This window comes from Capsella rubella, unplaced genomic scaffold (assembly GCF_000375325.1).
Source record: "Capsella rubella cultivar Monte Gargano unplaced genomic scaffold, Caprub1_0 scaffold_6, whole genome shotgun sequence".
NCBI classification, from domain to species: Eukaryota; Viridiplantae; Streptophyta; class Magnoliopsida; order Brassicales; family Brassicaceae; genus Capsella; species Capsella rubella.
Window position 1 is genome coordinate 12,299,503 of NW_006238918.1, and position 18,511 is coordinate 12,318,013.

An 18,511-nucleotide genomic window follows, 5' to 3' on the forward strand; every position below is an offset into this window, starting at 1 on the left:
GGAGTTATAATTATAATTTATAGTGTGTTTAATTGGAATTCAATAAAGAAAACCAATAGTCTTTGGAAAATTATATAATTTTCAGTTTCATTTTAGTATTAAAGTGTGAATTTAAAGTATGAATTAATGTATATGATTAAATGTGTTTTTTTGGTTAAAAATAAATATTATATTTTAAAAAATAAATACAAAATGGAACAATAAAGAGAGTGTAACCTTACTTTTATATATATGATTTTAAATAATTTTCCACCAATAAGCCTTATAAAGTTTGTTGTATGATATATGATTAAGTCCTTTCATTTTCTTTGCCATTTTATTATAACTTATATTGTAATTAAATTTTGTATTGAATGATTGTCATAGAAATTTATTTATTTATTTATTTTGTTGAATGATATATGATTAAATCCTTTCATTTTCTTTGCCATTTGATTATAACTTATAGTGTAATTAAATTTTGTATTGAATGATTGTCATAAACATTTATTTATTTATTTTCTTTAAAAAAATTAAAGCCTTAAATATTTTTCCACCAATAAGGAGAGAGTGAAACCTTACTTTTATATATATGATTTATCTGAGTCCTAATATTTAACTCACCCTTAAATATATGCATAGACAACTCAACATATCAAAACAAATAGTTAAAAGATAAAAATTTGAAATGATGCATCAAATGATAAATATGATATGTGTATGATAATATGTAAAATGCAGATTTATACTTATAACATAGACATACTACTCTTCCATTGTAAAAAATTATGATAAAATACAAAACGAATAATCTAATATATCCATTAAGATTGACAAAATTAATAAAGATTTGTGATAAAATACACAAGAAAAAGAAGAAGCAGTTATCTTCATTATTTTCCAAAGATTGTTCAATAAGTTTATAAGTCAGAATATATATATGAGATTATGATATAAATTTGATCCAAAACACTAACCAAGCAATTTATTGCTTTCAAACAATTTTTGTGGTTTAAGGCAAATTTGGGACAAACTTATATAGTTTTTCTAAAACATTTGTTGTTCTAACTCTTAAAATCAATCATACACACAAAATTATGACATAGTTTGACCCTTACAATACTATCAAGTAATTTTTTGCTTCCAAACAATATTTTACAATATGTAAGACACAATATAATACTTGCAAGTATTTTAAAAGTTTCGGATAAACGTCAACCAATCTCCATGTTTTCTTAATCGCTCATTTGTTTACTGTCATTAGCTACTTTTTTGTCCACCAGTGTGCACCACGAATGTGGTATAAAATTGCGATTAGTGCACAAATAATCTTCATCATCTTGGGTAGTGTATGTAAAATATGGATGAAGATGTATTCAAAATTTCCATTGACTTTCACCTAAGCAAATGTATATGAAAGTCTGTCTTCTTAATTATTATTACTTCATTAGTAGCCAAGGTGTTCCAGATTCTTTGATAAATTGCTTAGAGAGAGTAAAGAAAACGATTATATCTTTTTTTTTACCAAATATTATATGAAAATTTTATTTATGATAGATAAATTAAATTTATTTGAAATACCAACAATTTATTTTTTCCTTTTAATAAATATATTCTTTCTCACATATATTTATTTACTACGACATTCAAACAATTTTTTTGATGCAAAACTGCATACTCTCAAAACAAAATTCTATTTAAGTTTTTACCGTCACAAAAATTTCAATTTATGGAATGACAAGAATAAAAAAAATTAGTTTAAAAATTTAAGATATATGGTTTTGTTGGGTTACCTAAATTTAGCATTCATTAAGAAAAAAAAATATTTTGTGGGGGATGATGAAAGATGATATAATTATAAAATGAGAAATGGTAGAAGATACTTAATAAGGTTATATATACATAGAAGAAATGATAAATTATATAACATTTAACTAAATTGTTATCCTTTTATAAAACAAATATGGATACAACACTATTCATCAACGTTTTAATTGTAACGCTCCGACCGTCATCTCATCCAGTGGGCCTCATGTTCACTCTTAGCCTATAGGTCCACCTTTCTTAATGGGTGTCCTCCTCTCACTAGGCCAATAAACTCATATATATCCGACGGTCTGTTTACAACGTCCATGTTTGGATTTAAAGACTTGTTTATCGACCCAACAAATCATCACATGATCTTTCCTTGTATTTAGGTCTCACTCACACAGTTCTGATAATCACTTCTCATAATGTTACTAATCTTATTTTATATGTTAATAAGAATAGTTTAGTCAAAACTGATAATTTCTAAATAAAAACATAGATAGTCAAACTTTTGAAAAAAGTAGGTTTTTCCAATTTTCCAAAAAAAAAAAAAAACACCAAACTAGAAGACAAAAGTAAACAAACATTAAAAAAAAATAGAAACAAATGTTTTGCGGATAGCGCAGGAAATCTGAGGGCATGAGGCCCTAGCCAGCCATAGTAGAAATGATTCCCGCATTCCTTATCGTACTGACTGAAGAGTGTGAGTGTTCTCAGGCTCGAAAGGTTTATGTATAAAACTTCACTCTACTCAACTTGATTAAATAAATAAGACTATGAAAATTATGCCAAGCCAATACTCGACCGACTCGATATTGTGGCCCATATCCAACCACCAATTTAAGAAAAACTAATCTTGCAATTTTCATTTTCTTGGATACCATATTTTAATGGATTTTGATGTATTTTAAAAGTAGGCCGTTATTGAATCAAGTATTTGTTGATGTATTTTGAAATACATTAAAATCATTTGTTATTCAAAATGGATTTGAATTTCCTACGTTTTTGTTATAATGGATTTGATTGGATTTTTTAAGCGAGATCATGAGCAAAATAAATCCAATCATTTTCATCTGTATTTCAGAGTATTTCATGTAAATATATATTAAAAATTCATTTTGTCTTGTATTTTTTTATAAATTTAAATCTCATTTTTTCTTCATCACAGAAAGTTATAATCGTTTTAGAATCACACCATAACCCCATCAAAGTTACCGATGTTATGGAATCTATGTTCGAAGACTCACGCGTCGCTTCAAGCAAGTTTCCCATTAAGATTTTGAATTAGAATTGTATAGAGCAATTGGGACACTGGAATTGAGCATAGTTTGAATCTGGATATGAAAAGGTCATCTCCATCACCATCGAAGGAGAAAGGTGACGATGGAAAATAATGATAATAAATTTATTCATTAATAAAGTTATGTTGACTTAAAAAACCAAAACAATACAAAACAATACAAAACGATCCATGTTTTTTTTTAAGTAAATCATCACAAATCCACTAAAACCACTTCCTAAATCCACGTTATATGCGGTAGAAATCCTCTGAACTTTTAAATCCACTAGTATCATAGGGTATATGCAGTAGAAATCCTTTGAACTTTTAAATCCACTAATATCATAGGGTAATTAAAAACCTCAATCCAGTAACACCCCCTAAGTTAATCAATAAAAATAAATTAAATAAATACAAATTACATAAATGTATATACCTTCCAAATCTGTACTAATCGCTCTAGGCTTCCACAACAGGATCCTAACGATTGCATAAATCTTTTTTCGGTTTACCATAAACTCGATTGCATATACATATATACTTGTTTTGTAGTGTCATGTACAATTACTATTAATACTTGTGATATTTGTAAGGTTAATCTTCTATCTCATTTTTGGGATATACATTTATAGCGTATGTTTATTTTATAATATAAAGAAGTTTGACCTCAAAATTACTTATCAACATTAACTCGACACGTGTCAAATCAATCAATCAAACTTTGTTTAATTGTCAAAACAAATTTATGTTCATTTATAACGTTAATATTTATAAAGTTATATATAAGCAAAATTTAAGATGAACTTCAGCAAAACATAAGTAAAACCTAAAGAAGATGACTGATTGATGAAGTTACAAATTTACCCTTTTTCGTTTAAAATAAAATCTTTTACTTGTGTCTGGTGGCATTCAAAACGCATACTTGGGATTGGGGGTACTTTAAAATACACTCAAGCCACTACACTACATTAAACTATATCGTATAATCTTTGATCATAATTGTATATAACATATATTTACACAGATTTATACTTGCTTTAAAAAAATATTCATTGCTTCTAAGTTTTAACCTTTAATATTTAAGATGACATTTTAGTTTTCATTATTATTTTTATCATTGGTAATATCTGATTGTGATTTCATTATTTGTAGTATGATTTTATGTTTAGTATTTTATTATATATATATATATATATGCATACGCTTCCAACACGCACCCGTCTCCTAATTTTTCTAAAAAACTCGCTTCTACGCTTCCAAACGATTCCGCTTCCGATTCCTCTTAGGTTTTACTTACAAAAATATGTCTATATCACTAGTCACTACAGTGGCGAGTTTTCGTTTTTGGTAGTAAATTTGTGGATAAGTTTTTCTTTTATGGTAAAATTGCGGGTTTAGATTCTTTTGTCCAAATTAACAAATAAGAGAAACTTATATTTACCTTATTACATATAGATACAGCCAGATTTAGTCACTGATTCGTTTCCAGAGTATCACCAACTAGAAAAGTCCCGAGCGTGGGATAGATTTCTCAAACGAATCATCTTTGAGCTCCGATCCAATTTCAGATATGTCGAGGATTCTTGGCAAAAGAGTGATTCACAACTTCCACAGACTCAATTCTGCTTCTTTCACTTCCGTCTCTGCTTCTTCAATCGAGGAAGGCCAAAATCGTGTCATTGATGCTTCGTTAACTCTCATTCGTGAAAGGGCTAAACTCAAAGTATACACTTTTATCATAAAGCTTTAAACTTTTTCAATTTTTATGGTTCTTGATGCTTCGTTAACTCTCATTTATGAAAGGGCTAAACTCAAAGTATACATTTTTAACATAAAGCTTTAAACTTTTTCAATTTTTATTGTTCTTGATACTTCGTTAGCTCTTATTCGTGGAGGGCTAAACTCAAAGTATACACTTTTATCATAAAGCTTTAAACTTTTTCAAATTTTATTGTTCTTGATGCTTCGTTAACTCTAATTCGTGAAAGGGCTAAACTCAAAGTATACACTTTTATCGTAAAGCTTTGAACTTTCTCATTTTTTATTGTTCTTGATGCTTCGTTAACTCTTATTCGTGAAAGGGCTAATCTCAAAGTATACACTTTTATTGTAAAGCTTTAATCTTTTTCGAAGTCTGTTGTTGTGATTCTGTGTGTGTGTATGTTGTGTAGGGAGAGTTAGTTCGTCTTTTAGGTGGAGCTAAAGCTTCAACATCACTTCTTGGAGTACCACTTGGTCATAACTCTTCTTTTCTTCAAGGTCCTGCCTTTGCTCCTCCTCGTATTAGAGAAGCTATTTGGTGTGGTAGTACAAACTCTGCAACTGAAGAAGGTATCATGGGTTTTCAATAGGAACTTTAAAGTTTCGATTTTTCTTTTCGCATTTGATGGTTTATAAGAGTGAAATGGTCAGGTTTGTGTTGTGGCTAGATCATCCAACTTATGGTATTCATGGTTTGTGCAGTGATATAAGTGTTTGTCTTTGATATTGTTTTGTGGAATATGTTGCAGGGAAGGAGTTAAAGGATCCACGGGTTCTAACTGATGTTGGTGATGTTCCTGTACAAGAGATTAGAGATTGTGGAGTTGATGATGATAGATTGATGAATGTAATAAGTGAATCTGTGAAGTTGGTGATGGAAGAGGTGAATCTATTTGACCATTAGCTTTATTGATATGCCACCTTAGGGTCTTTACCTATTTTAGTATATAAGTTTTGAATCTTCAAATCTGTGGAGAAGTTGTTTTCGATTTTGACATCTTAGTGTTTGAGATCAATACATTTTAGTGTTGTATTAGTCTTTTGATTGACATAGTGGTCTAAGGTTAGTGAAGCTAACAGTCTAAGTATCTGATACTTTGTTTGTTGTGTTAGGAACCATTGCGTCCGCTAGTCTTAGGTGGAGATCATTCCATATCTTATCCTGTTGTGAGAGCGGTTTCTGAGAAGCTTGGAGGGCCTGTGGACATTCTTCATCTTGATGCACATCCCGATATCTATGACTGTTTTGAAGGGAACAAATACTCTCATGCATCTTCATTTGCTCGTATCATGGAAGGTGGCTATGCCCGGCGGCTTTTACAGGCTGGTCCTATTTCTCTGTTGTTTATACATCACAATCTCTGAGAAAGATAATCTCCTAAGGAAGACTAAAACTTTATTGTAGGTTGGAATTAGATCGATAAACGCGGAAGGACGGGAACAGGGCAAGAGGTTTGGAGTAGAACAATATGAGATGCGAACCTTCTCAAGAGATCGCCCTATGTTGGAAAATCTGGTATCTATATCTCTACCTATGTTTTGACTAGAAGAAGAGTATAGATGTAGGGGTGGTCATTCAGTTTGAAATTTGGTTGGCGTTTTTGCATTACTTATTAGAGGTTTTGTGCATTTGGTACATGTCAAGTCATATACTGAATGGGTTTGTACAGAAACTAGGGGAAGGAGTGAAGGGAGTATACATCTCAATAGACGTTGACTGTCTCGATCCAGCATTTGCACCCGGAGTGTCCCACATCGAACCAGGAGGTCTTTCTTTCCGAGACGTCCTTAACATCTTACACAACCTTCAGGCAGATGTTGTCGGGGCTGATGTTGTGGAGTTCAACCCGCAACGTGATACTGTGGACGGTATGACAGCAATGGTTGCAGCTAAGCTTGTTAGAGAATTAGCCGCGAAAATCTCGAAATGAACAAGAATGGTAGTTTGGAGTGTCATGTTTTGTTATGTTTCTATGTTTCATTGTGCAAGTTTGTATCATTCATATAGGTTTTTGAATGCAATACGTCTGGCTCTGTAGACGGACTATCATACAAACATAATATGAATTATGATCTTAGGCTATAATATCAATGTTCATACCTCTTAATCCTCTGTTTTATTCTTCTTTAATTTTCGCGAAACATTGTCGTTAATAATATCATTTTGTCAGTAGAGAACAGTTCATGATCTTAAGTCTTAACCAACCATCGTCCCAGCAGGTGTCTTGGAATCCGATATATCATTCAACATGTGGAAGACTGCTATAAGTAAGAGTTTTCAGGTCCATGGTATGGTTTCAAACAAAGAGCTAGAATAGGGGTAAAAATCTCTCATCAAGAACACCAAAATGCAGAAGGAATGAAAAAAATCAAGATGGGAGAAACCATCGAGCATCTTCGAAGTTTAAGTTGTTGGACGGACCAAGATCGGGGAAGCGTTTGATAGTCTTTGTTGCTAGATTGAACACACTGATGTCCAGGCATGAACGTTCGCAGCCACGGTTACGAGTGAAGTAAATGGAGTTTGGTTCAATACCAAGGTTATGGTCAGCAGGCACGGTGATACCCAAATCCAAAAGCAGGGCCTCGTCACCTAGAGAATCAACCCTCACGGGTTTTAGATTATCATACTTCTTGTAGAGATGGACGGTCCTACGCATTGTTCTTTGGTTACAGATGCTCACGACAAATAAAACCTCTCCTGATATTGTAATAGCAACGTTACTGCTATATGTTAAATCATGAAGACATCTTTGAAGAACAGGTACAAATAGTTTCATCTTGACCACAACTTTGAAACCTTCTTGTCCAGACAAATCAAGTTTTGCAATGTAAGCCAGAGTACTTGTCATTGAGATGTAAATACTGTCACCACGTAGTAGTACTACATCAGCTCTGTTTTGTAGATGTAGCTCGATCCAATCTGGAACCTCACGGTAATGATCTTCGCCGTTCTTGCAAAAGGCTAAAAACTTAGTTGCTTTATGCTTGTAACTCAAGTACCACACAACAAGGTACTCTTCTTTCTTCTCGTCTACCCACAAAAGACCTCTTAGATCTTCCACATTCATGATTTCTTTATCTCCAAGTCTCCTTTGGTCACTTTTGAGCGAGTCTAGAGGTGGAAGATGGATCTTTTTCCCGCTAAACAAATCTATGATACTGAGATCGAGTTTAGAATCAAGAACCAAAAACCAGTTACCTGAGTTGGCCAAGAATCTAATATCTGATAAGTCTCTCTTGGTTTTGTAAACCCTAGCTTCATTAGGGTTGTACAGTGCACAACCACCTTCATGTGGAAACAGCATCAGCCATGGAGATTTATCTATTCGAGGCGACGTTTGTTTCGAACACAAATACCAATTAGGGCTCACGTTCTTAGCGTGGTTGAAGTCGACAAAACTTAGACGTTCGAACACAGATCTTAATATGTCCATAGGAAGCTCCGACCAGTGGACAGAACTAGGAGTGTTCTCCATGTTGTTAGATTATAAAATTTCGTTGAAAAGAGTTTATGGAATCAAAAGCCTATGGAACTGTTGCAATGGAGGTCGAGGTAAGGGAGAGATTAGGGATGTAGCAGAATCTGTTGCTGCTGAAATCGAGTTTTTGAGCAGAACAAAAGGGTTTTCAAAAAATATGTGTAATGCTTCATCTGTAAAGCATTTGGGCCTCTCGATAAGAAGCCCAATGATGTGAAAGAGTTTGGTTTTGGAAAATCATTATATAAAACTTGGCTTTTTTTTTAAAAACTAATGGTTATACCCTTTATACTCCATCTGGTTTTTTTCTAGTTAATATTAGGTCCCCAAATAATATAAGTCTCTTTCATATTTACCAAGTTGCACATCTCGAGCTTCAAGTCAATCTAGGGTTGCTCGATAACTCAAAATTGAGCTTAATCGACGATTTAAAATTAAACTGTTTAACCATAAATTGTTAGTGTTGGGATCGATCGATACTCTTCAAAATTAATCACGGTCGTTACAAGTTTATTGGATAATAATATGAAAATTGTGGTAGAAATGATGTTTTTTACGTGTCCAAATAAAATGAATCAAACTTTTGGTGTCGGCAGCGAGAACAATGACGAAAAAGATGGTAAATAGATCACTTACAAGTGTTACCGGAAAGTATAGGTGAACTGAGAAAGTGAAAGAAAAGTTGGTGTCGGTAGTGACAAGTATATATATATATATATATGTTTCATTGTGCAAGTTTGTAACATTCATATAAAAACTATAATGCAATAAGTTGTAAGATCCCAGTTTGCGGACAGATTTAAATGAATTGATTTGACCACCTACATCACCAAAGTGCATTTATCTTTTCGGTCAATGTTCCTGAGAGAACTCTACAGTTAAGCGTGTCTATGCTGGAGTAGTCAAAGGATGGGTGACCTTCTGGAAAGTGATTGTCGGAACTGTGTGAGTGAGGTCAAAACACTGGGAAAATCATTTGGTGATTTGTAGGGTCCGTAAACAAGTATTTAAGCCCCTCGGATGTAACACACCGGCCGTCGAATATTAATAGACTTATGGGCCTAGTGACAGGACGTGAAACCCATTAAAAAGGTGGACTCATGGGCCTAGTGAAATGACGTAAGGCCCATTAAAAAAAATGGACCCATAGACTGGTGGTGAACGTGGAGCCCACTGGAAAGGTGACAGTCGGGGGTGTTACATAAGTCTGGTTCTGCAGATGGACTATATATGTATCATTTTAAATTAAATGTCAATGAAGGATTAACTATATTATTATTTTCTGTATTTGTTGTTTGATCGGTTCCAAAATCACATTAATGAACAAAGTTACACACAGCGTGTGTGTACACTTAACATGAATATTGGGCAAGATCATGAATGGCTTTGTGATGTATCAATATTCACCATGTTCAAGACTGCTAACTAAGAGTTTTCAAGTCCATTGTATGATTTCAAACACGATCGAGTATAAGCAACTAAACAAAGAGCTAGACACAAAAACCAGAAAAAATGAAAAAAAAATCAAGATGGGAGAAACCATCGAGCATCTTTGATGCTTAAGTTATTGGAGGGACCGAGACCAAGACCGGGGAAGAAGCGTTTGATGGTCTTTGTTGCAAGATTGAACACACAGATGTCTAGGCATGAACTGTCCGGGCCAAGGTTACAAGCACGTCCATCGCGGGTGAAATAGATCGAGTTTGGTTCGATACCAAGTGTATGGTCAGCAGGCACAGTGATACCTAAATCAAGAAGCATGGCCTCATCACCTAGAGAATCAACCTTAACAGCATCGTAATCTTTAGAACCCTTCTTGTAGAGATAAAAGATCCTACTCATTGTACTTTTGTTAACGATGCTCTCGACCAACAAAACCTCTCCTGATAATGTAACAGCAACGTTACAACTATATGTTCTTAAATCATGCAATCTTCGAAATAATGTTTCTATATCCTGGCCGAACATAACTTTGGAACCTTCTTGTCCAGACAAATCATGTTTTGTAACGAGAGCATCATGATATCTTGAGATGTAAATACTGTCACCACGTATTAGTACTATATCACATATGTATTCTAAGTCGATCGAACCTGGAACCTTACGGTAATGATCTTCTCCGTTCTTGCAAAAGGCTAAAGACTCAGTATTCCAACCGAAGTACCACACAACAACATACTCTTCTTTCTTCTCGTCTACCCACAAAAGACCTCTTAGGTCTCCCGCGGTGCCAGCCGAGGAATATCTGGTTCCTTGTCTCCCAAGACTACTTTTGGTCGACATATCTAGAGCTGGAAGATGGATCTTTTTGTCGCTAAACAAATCTATGATACAGAGATCGAGTTTAGAATCAAGAACCAAGAACCAGTTACCTGAGTTGGCCAAGAATCTGATATCTGATAAGTCTCTCTTCGTTTTGTAAACCCTAGCTTCATTAGGGTTGTACAGTGCACAACCACCATCATGTGGAAACAAAATCAGCCATGGAGATTTATCTATTCGAGGCGACGTTTGTTTCGAACACAGATACCAATTCCGGTTCACGAGCTTAGCGCGGTTGAAATCGACAAAACTCAAAAGTTCGAACACAGATCTTAATATGTCCATAGGAAGCTCCGACCATTGGATACAACTAGGAGTACCCTCCATGCTTTTTAATCAAAGTGAATATGGAAGCTGTTGATTAGAAAATTTCGTTGAAAAAGAGTTTATGGAATCAAAAGCAATGAAGATCGAGCTAGGTCAAGGAGATTAGGTATGTAAAAGAATCTATTGTGCTGAAATCAAAAGTTCAGAAATAAGGGGTTTTCAAACAATAGGCGATTTACATATAACCTCCGAGAATACTTGTACGATGCATTTGGGCCTCTCATTAAGAAGCCCATTAATGATGTGAAAGAGTTGGTTTTCGAAACTCAGTATAACTATAATGACTTACATTGTGAAGATACTCATTTGGCTTAGCGTAGTTTACAGCAAAATCTAGAAGACTTAAACTCAAGCTTAACAAGCAGTGAAGACGAAAGACATGTTAAAACAAAACAAAACATGTTAACTACAGACAAAGCAAACCAAGATCGACTTTAAAGTGATATCGCATAACAAGCAAATCATATTTCCTACAACACGCAAACATAAATGAACCAAAAGGCTTGTCTAAGATTTTCCAGATCCAAGAATCATATTTGGATTCTATAAAATTATCTTCTTAATACCTTAAAGATCATATGAAGATAAGGTTTCAAAATAGAAACTATTGAGTAAGAAGAGAGTCATCTAGTATAGGATACTCCAAGAAACCCAACAAACCACCTTCCTCTGCTTCCCACAATAACGGACCAATGTTTGAAGTGAAGATCAAGACACTAAAGTTGTTTGATTATGCAAAAAAATTAAATCTTTAGTTTTGAATGTCTGAAACAAGACCTGACAACAAAACAGACCTATGGACTGAGCTGATCATGCGTAACCTTGTCTAGGCGTTAAACTTATGCTTGTAAAATTGCTTGTTTCTCTATAATAATTGTTTTATTTGTGGAATCTATAAACTTGTATGACATTAAGAATTTATTTGATGGGCATCAACCATAATTTAATAAGTTGCGATAGTTGTTATTTTTTATTTTACAATCAAAAATAACATAAACATACTTTTACTTGATATGTTTTTCTTTTTATGTTAATTTTTTTATCTTTGTAATTTTTTTATCAAACTTATTTTTCGAAAAATTAAATTATTTTTGTCAAATAAAACATTTTGTCAGACTCATTTTAGGGTAAAAAATTAATGGTGTTTGAGTGTCATTTTGTGAACAAAATAGTCGTAATTTCTTAAAGAAATTTATTAAAAGTTAGTCGATAATTATCTTTACATTAATAAATTTGCCATTCTTATAATGATCAAAAGAGTCATCGTCTTAGAAAAAATACTTCCTTTATTTCTTTTGTTCTTATCTCTTTGATTTCTCTCCCCTCTTATACATCCAATGTTGCATCAACCGCATTATTTTATCACCATCACTTTATTTGGGTTCTTTGAGTAAATCTCTTATAGTCATCATCTTTTCTTTCACAATATCTCTTCTCACCATCACCGCTCTTTCGATCTAATATTTTATCATCGTCAATCCATCATAACATCTCCTTTCTCTATCATCACTCGCCATGATATGCTGTGGATCCTACTAATCACTGCATATTGATTAGGTCTCTCTCTCCCTCTAATTGCATAATATCTATCTTTAAATCTTGTCGAATCCCAGTCTCTTCTATATTATCTAAATTTAGTTGGATCTTTATATAATTTCTATGTCATTCTTTTTAACGTCCATCATTTTTTGGTCACATGCTATTTTTTCGAAATACATGAGATAACAATATGTCTCTATTCTTAACACGATATTTTTTCATATTACACGTTATTTATTAGGATTACATGTTATTTTTTCAAAAAAAAAATTTCTTAATTCTAAAAACGCATTACTTTTACAAAAAAAAAAACCCGGATCTTTTTCACTAAGACATATTTTTGTTAAATAAAATTTATTTTTCACTTAATCTCACAGAATAATTATATTTCATCAACACTCATCCCGAAATACCATTTTTATTTTTTCAAGTCTCGCGTTATTATTATTTATTCAATGTTTTCCTCGAAATTACAATACACTCCCATGATTGTTTCTCTATAAATTAGAAACGTCCTAGTACAATTTTTCAGTTACCAAATAGAATTATTTTATCTAGTTTCAATTTTCAAAAATAGTGTTCTACAATTAAGATTCAATAGTTTGTGCATTGAATAAAAATGATAGTTTCCTATAACTACTATAGTTGATTTCATACTTTGACTAATTTATTTTTCAAAAATGACATAGAATCTATGTCCTTTTACATTAATGTTCAAATTGTTTTTTTCTTTTTTTTTTGGTATGAGTGTTAAGTTTATCATATTGTGTTCAAAGTTCAAACAATTTTTTTTTGGTATGAGTGTTAAGTTGATTATGTATTTTGTGTTATAGCTTGACCACAACAAGTTCAAAGTTGCAAACATTAAGATAAACATTCATATTTTAATGCAATCTGATCAGCACCATCTTTATTTTGTATATATATATATATGCTCACATCATGCACTCACAAAAACATATTCTTAAATGAAAATTAGAAGATAAAACATAAACTAGTATTACTCTTAAATTTCTGTTCATTCTCTGTCTTTCTCTAATCTAACAAACTCATATTTTGTTTCCAAAAATGAGTTCGAAGAAAACAAAAGGAAGGCAAAAGATAAAGATAAAGAAAATTGAGAGAGAAGATGACAGACTGGTCACATTGTCGAAGAGAAAAAATGGTATCTACACAAAGCTTTGTGAGCTCTCTGTTCTCGGCGACGTTAACATTGCATTTCTCGGGTACACTGGCTCTAGAAAGCCATATACATTTGGCAGTCCATCGTTACATGACGTCGTGGAACGATTTCTCAATGGTGAAGCCTCAACGTCCTCTTCTTCTTTGCAACGACCGGTTGATAGTGCAAATAAAGCGAAGATTCAAGACCTTTGCAAATTGTATAATAATATGATGGATGGGGCACGTGCTGAGGAAGCAAAAGCAACAGAGGCAACTGCGTCCTTGGAACCGTTGCAAGAAGATGCGTGGTGGAAAGTGCCTCTGGAAGAGGTGAAGGATCAAGAAGAGATGAAACAGTTGCTCGAGAGGTTTGAAGGGCTCTATGAGAAGCTGTGTTATGAGCTTGCTGCAAGGAGCGAGAGAAACGATACTGCAGAAAATGACAAATGATCTATACCTCACTAGTATATTATTTGTTTTTTTGTGTGTTTTTGTGTGGTTGTGTTGTTGCCTGGTTGTGTGGTTCTGTTGTTGCGATATTGTGTTGATGTGCTATCTTTTTTATATATAATTATGAATTGTTTCTTCTTAAATTTGTACTATTTTCTAATACATTCAATGTGATGGAATTAAAATATATTTTCAATGTCATTTGGGAAAATTAATGAAAAACAGTAATAGATAAAACTTGGTTTAAAACGACGATTCCTACTATCTCATTCAATATTTTAATACAATTTTTTCTTAACATCCCTGATATATTAATTGAGAAATACACTTGAAAAATCTTACTCGCACGTCTAATAATAAAAATGTCATACTAATTTGTTGCTCTTAGAGAGCTTCTCTTTCTTTTTTTTCTTTGGGGAGTGGAAGGGAAAAATCCTCCATAATTTATATAATAAAAAACAGTTTAGGCTCACAAACAACCATAGTGTGAAGTCGCTAACCCATCTTAACCGTAACCTTATAATAATGGTTAAAACCGTAACTTTTAATCGTAAAAGTATATCAATTACAGTTACTAATTGTAATGGTTGTTAGCCGTACCCGTATCAAAACCGTTTGTTAAATGTACGGTTAACCACATAATTTACCGTACATTAATCGCATAGTTTACCGTACGGTTAACCGCATAGTTAACCGTGCTGTTAAATCTTCACAATAAATTATTTCATAGAAATAGTATTTCAAATGGTTTAATATGTCGACAAGTAAATCTAATCCATACTATTACTCATTTACGATAATCAAATAAAAATTATTTAATTTTAAGTATTTGTAGATTTGTTTGATAAGAATAATGTATCTATTTGAGATATAAATTAAAATTTTACTAAACTCCTCTAAACATAAATGGAAATAAAAAATTTCAATTTGCATATTTTTTTTTCATTAAAAAATTTTATGCTATTTATACAAAATATGTGATGGTTATAATTATTAATTTTCAATAATTTAAAAACACTATTATCATCTACACTATTTCAAGAAAATATTAATTGCAAGCATTGAAATTGACATTGGAATAACTAAAACAGTGTTTAGGTGCTCATTTATAAATAATTATTTTATTTGTGGAATCTATAAACTTGTATGAGATTAAGAATTCATTTGATGGGCATCAACCATTATTTAATAAGTTGCGATAGTTGTTATTTTTTATTTTACAATCAAAAATAACATAAACATACTTATACTTGATATGTTTTTCTTTTTATGTTAATATTTTTATCTTTGTAAATTTTTTCTCAAACTTATTTTTTGAAAAATTAAATTATTTTTGTCAAATAAAACATTTTGTCAGACTCATTTTAGGGTAAGAAATTAATGGTGTTTGAGTGTCATTTTGTGAACAAAATAGTCGTAATTTTTTTAAGAAATTTATTAAAAGTTAGTCGATAATTATCTTTACATTAATAAGTTTGCCATTCTTATAATGATCAAAAAAGTCATCGTCTTAGAAAAAATACTTTCTTTGTTTCTTTTGTTCTTATCTCTTTGATTTTTCTCCCCTCTTCTACATCCAATGTTGCATCAACCGCATTATTTTATCACCATCACTTTATTTGGATTCTTTGAGTAAATCTCTTATAGTCATCATCTTTTCTTTCACAATATCTCTTCTCACCATCACCGCTCTTTCGATCTAATATTTTATCATCGTCAATCCATCCTAACATCTCCTTTCTCTATCATCACTCGTCATGATATGCCGTGGATCCTACTAATCACTGCATATTGATTAGGTCTCTCTCTCTCCCTCTAATTGCATAATATCTATCCTTAAATCTCGTCGAATCTTAGTGTCTTCTATATTATCTAAATTTAGTTGGATCCTAATCTCATATATAATTTCTATGTCATTCTTTTTAACGTCCATTATTTTTTGGGCACATGCTATTTTTTCGAAATACATGAGATAACAATATGTCTCTCTTCTTAACACGATATTTTTTCATATTACACGTTGTTTATTAGGATTACATGTTATTTTTTCAAAAAAAATATATTTCTTAATTCTAAAAACGCATTACTTTTACAAAAAAAAACCTTGATCTTTTTCTCTAAGACATATTTTTGTTAAATAAAATTTATTTTTCGCTTAATCTCACAGAATATTTATATTTCATCAACACTCATCCCGAAATACCATTTATATTTTTTCAAGTCTCGCGTTATTATTATTTATTCAATGTTTTCCTCGAAATTACAATACACTCCCATGATTGTTTCTCTATAAATTAGATACGTCCTAGTACAATTTTTCAGTTACCAAATAGAATTATTTTATCTAGCTTCAATTTTCAAAAATAGTGTTCTACAATTAAGATTCAATAGTTTGTGCATTGAATAAAAATGATAGTTTCCTATAACTACTATAGTTGATTTCATACTTTGACTAAATTTTTTTCCAAAAATGACATAGAATCTATGTCCTTTTACATTAATGTTCAAAATTGTTTTTTTTCTTTTTTTTTTGGTATGAGTGTTAAGTTTATCATATTGTGTTCAAAGTTCAAGCATTTTTTTTTTGGTATGAGTGTTAAGTTGATTATGTATTTTGTGTTATAGCTTGACCACAACAAGTTCAAAGTTGCAAACATTAAGATAAACATTCATGAATACCATAAATCTAAGAATTGACTATTTTAAGGCAATCTAATCAGCACCATCTTTATTTTGTACATACACATCATGCACTCACAAAAACATATTCTTAAATTGAAATAAGAAAATAAAACATAAACTAGTATTACTCTTAAATTTCTGTTTGTTCTCTGTCTTCCTCTAATCTAACAAACTCATATTTTACTTCCAAAAATGAGCTCGAAGAAAACAAAAGGAAGGCAAAAGATGAAGATAAAGAAAATTGAGAGAGAAGATGACAGACTGGTCACATTGTCGAAGAGAAAAAATGGTATCTACACAAAGCTCTGTGAGCTCTCTGTTCTCTGCGACGTTAACGTTGCATTTCTCGGGTACACCGGCTCTGGAAAGCCATATACATTTGGCAATCCATCGTTCCATGCCGTCGTGGAACGATTTCTCAATGGCGAAACCTCAACGTCCTCTTCTTCTTTGCAACAACCGGTTGATAGTGACAATAAAGCAAAGATTCAAGAGCTTTGCAAATTGTACAACAATATGATGGATGGGGCACGTGCTGAGGAAGCAAAAGCAACAGAGGCAGCTGCGTCCGTGGAACCGTTGTCAGAAGATGCGTGGTGGAAAGTGCCTCTGGAAGAGGTCAAGGATCAAGAAAAGATAAAACATTTGCTCGATAGGTTTGAAGGGCTCTATGAGAAACTGTGTTATGAACTTGCTGCAAGGAGCGAGAGAAACGATACTGCAGAAAATAACTAATGATCTATACCTCATTAATATATTATTTGTTGTGTTTTTTTGTGTTTTTGTGTGGTTGTGTTGTTGCCTGGTTGTGGTTCTGTTGTTGCGATATTTAAATATTTAAATATTCAGTGTTAGTTACTGGAGAAAATAAATATTTCGAGGGGATTTCAGAATCTCAAATACTGACCGATCGGTGGTTTTACGTCGAAGCTGAGAAAAATCGGTAAGATTTCAAATCGATGATGAAGGAATCGTCGTATTAAAAACGGCAGCGTTTGGGGTCTGTTTCTTTTTCGTTTGTACTACTACTAAACTGATTGATTTTTGTACAAATACATGTAAATAAAATATATGTTTTTTTTTTGTCATCTAAATTAAATATATGTTGTTAAACGATAAATATGGAATTGGAATTTTTGAATCTATTATTTTATAACAAGTGTTTCTAGTCTGAGATGCTTGGCAAAGTGCTTAAGCTAATATCACAACTAGGACAGTAATAATACTGATAAAAACATCAGTTTGCGAAATAAACTCTTGTCATAAGAACCGAGTTGATTAAAAAAAAAGCTTAAGACGAAATCATAAAGAAGAGATAATAAAAGTCTAAATAGAAAAATTAAATTGCAATCATGTGCAATATTTAGTCGACTTCCTCCATCTTGCTACCTTCGGCATCAGCATCATCTTCAAGAGGAGGCATCTCAGCATCGGCTTCAACGGCATCATCCTCGTCGATGCTCAATCCAAGCTTCAACATCCTGTGGATCCTGCTTCCGAAAGTGTTGGGCTCGTCGAGGCTGAAACCTGAAGTGAGAAGAGCTGTCTCAAAGAGGAGAAGCACAAGATCCTTCACAGACTTGTCGTTCTTGTCCGCATCAGCTCTCTTTCTCAGCTCGTCCATGATAGAGTTCTCTGGGTTAATCTCCATTGTCTTCTTGCTCGACATGTAACCAGCCATGCTGCTATCCCTCAAAGCTTGTGCTTTCATGATCCT

General features: G+C 32.6%; 5 protein-coding genes and 1 pseudogene across 5 annotated transcripts; 3 read left to right on the top strand and 3 right to left on the bottom strand.

Moving 5' to 3' along the window:
• Positions 1-4,520: 4,520 nt before the first annotated feature.
• Positions 4,521-6,948, top strand: LOC17882100 (arginase 1, mitochondrial). The gene is made up of 6 exons (XM_006288055.2): positions 4,521-4,790; positions 5,239-5,398; positions 5,578-5,711; positions 5,942-6,151; positions 6,234-6,344; positions 6,499-6,948. The coding sequence occupies exons 1-6, from the start codon at positions 4,638-4,640 to the stop codon at positions 6,757-6,759; spliced, it is 1,029 nt and encodes a 342-aa protein (XP_006288117.1). The 5' UTR covers positions 4,521-4,637; the 3' UTR covers positions 6,760-6,948.
• Positions 6,949-7,124: 176 nt separating this feature from the next.
• LOC17883568 (F-box protein At5g25290) lies at positions 7,125-8,307 on the bottom strand. The gene has a single exon (XM_006289705.2). It carries the CDS (start codon positions 8,305-8,307, stop codon positions 7,198-7,200), a length of 1,110 nt encoding a protein of 369 aa, XP_006289767.1. The 3' UTR covers positions 7,125-7,197.
• Positions 8,308-9,834: 1,527 nt separating this feature from the next.
• On the bottom strand, positions 9,835-10,959 carry LOC17881202 (F-box protein At5g25290). The gene has a single exon (XM_006289924.1). It carries the CDS (start codon positions 10,957-10,959, stop codon positions 9,835-9,837), a length of 1,125 nt encoding a protein of 374 aa, XP_006289986.1.
• Positions 10,960-13,566: 2,607 nt separating this feature from the next.
• On the top strand, positions 13,567-14,112 carry LOC17881310 (agamous-like MADS-box protein AGL62). The gene has a single exon (XM_006289182.1). It carries the CDS (start codon positions 13,567-13,569, stop codon positions 14,110-14,112), a length of 546 nt encoding a protein of 181 aa, XP_006289244.1.
• A 2,874-nt stretch (positions 14,113-16,986) lies between these two features.
• On the top strand, positions 16,987-17,529 carry LOC17882240 (agamous-like MADS-box protein AGL23). The gene has a single exon (XM_006289165.1). The coding sequence runs from the start codon at positions 16,987-16,989 to the stop codon at positions 17,527-17,529; it is 543 nt and encodes a 180-aa protein (XP_006289227.1).
• A 387-nt stretch (positions 17,530-17,916) lies between these two features.
• LOC17883574 overlaps positions 17,917-18,511 on the bottom strand; it is a 2,668-nt pseudogene continuing 2,073 nt past the window's right edge.

Coding starts and splice junctions, on each gene's coding strand:
- LOC17882100 (XM_006288055.2), top strand. CDS start 4,638: ATGTCGAGGATTCTTGGCAAAAGAGTGATTCACAACTTCCACAGACTC. Junction 5,712..5,941: donor TGAAGTTGGTGATGGAAGAG/GTGAATCTATTT, acceptor TTGTTGTGTTAG/GAACCATTGCGTCCGCTAGT. Junction 6,152..6,233: donor ATGCCCGGCGGCTTTTACAG/GCTGGTCCTATT, acceptor ACTTTATTGTAG/GTTGGAATTAGATCGATAAA.
- LOC17883568 (XM_006289705.2), bottom strand. CDS start 8,307: ATGGAGAACACTCCTAGTTCTGTCCACTGGTCGGAGCTTCCTATGGAC.
- LOC17881202 (XM_006289924.1), bottom strand. CDS start 10,959: ATGGAGGGTACTCCTAGTTGTATCCAATGGTCGGAGCTTCCTATGGAC.
- LOC17881310 (XM_006289182.1), top strand. CDS start 13,567: ATGAGTTCGAAGAAAACAAAAGGAAGGCAAAAGATAAAGATAAAGAAA.
- LOC17882240 (XM_006289165.1), top strand. CDS start 16,987: ATGAGCTCGAAGAAAACAAAAGGAAGGCAAAAGATGAAGATAAAGAAA.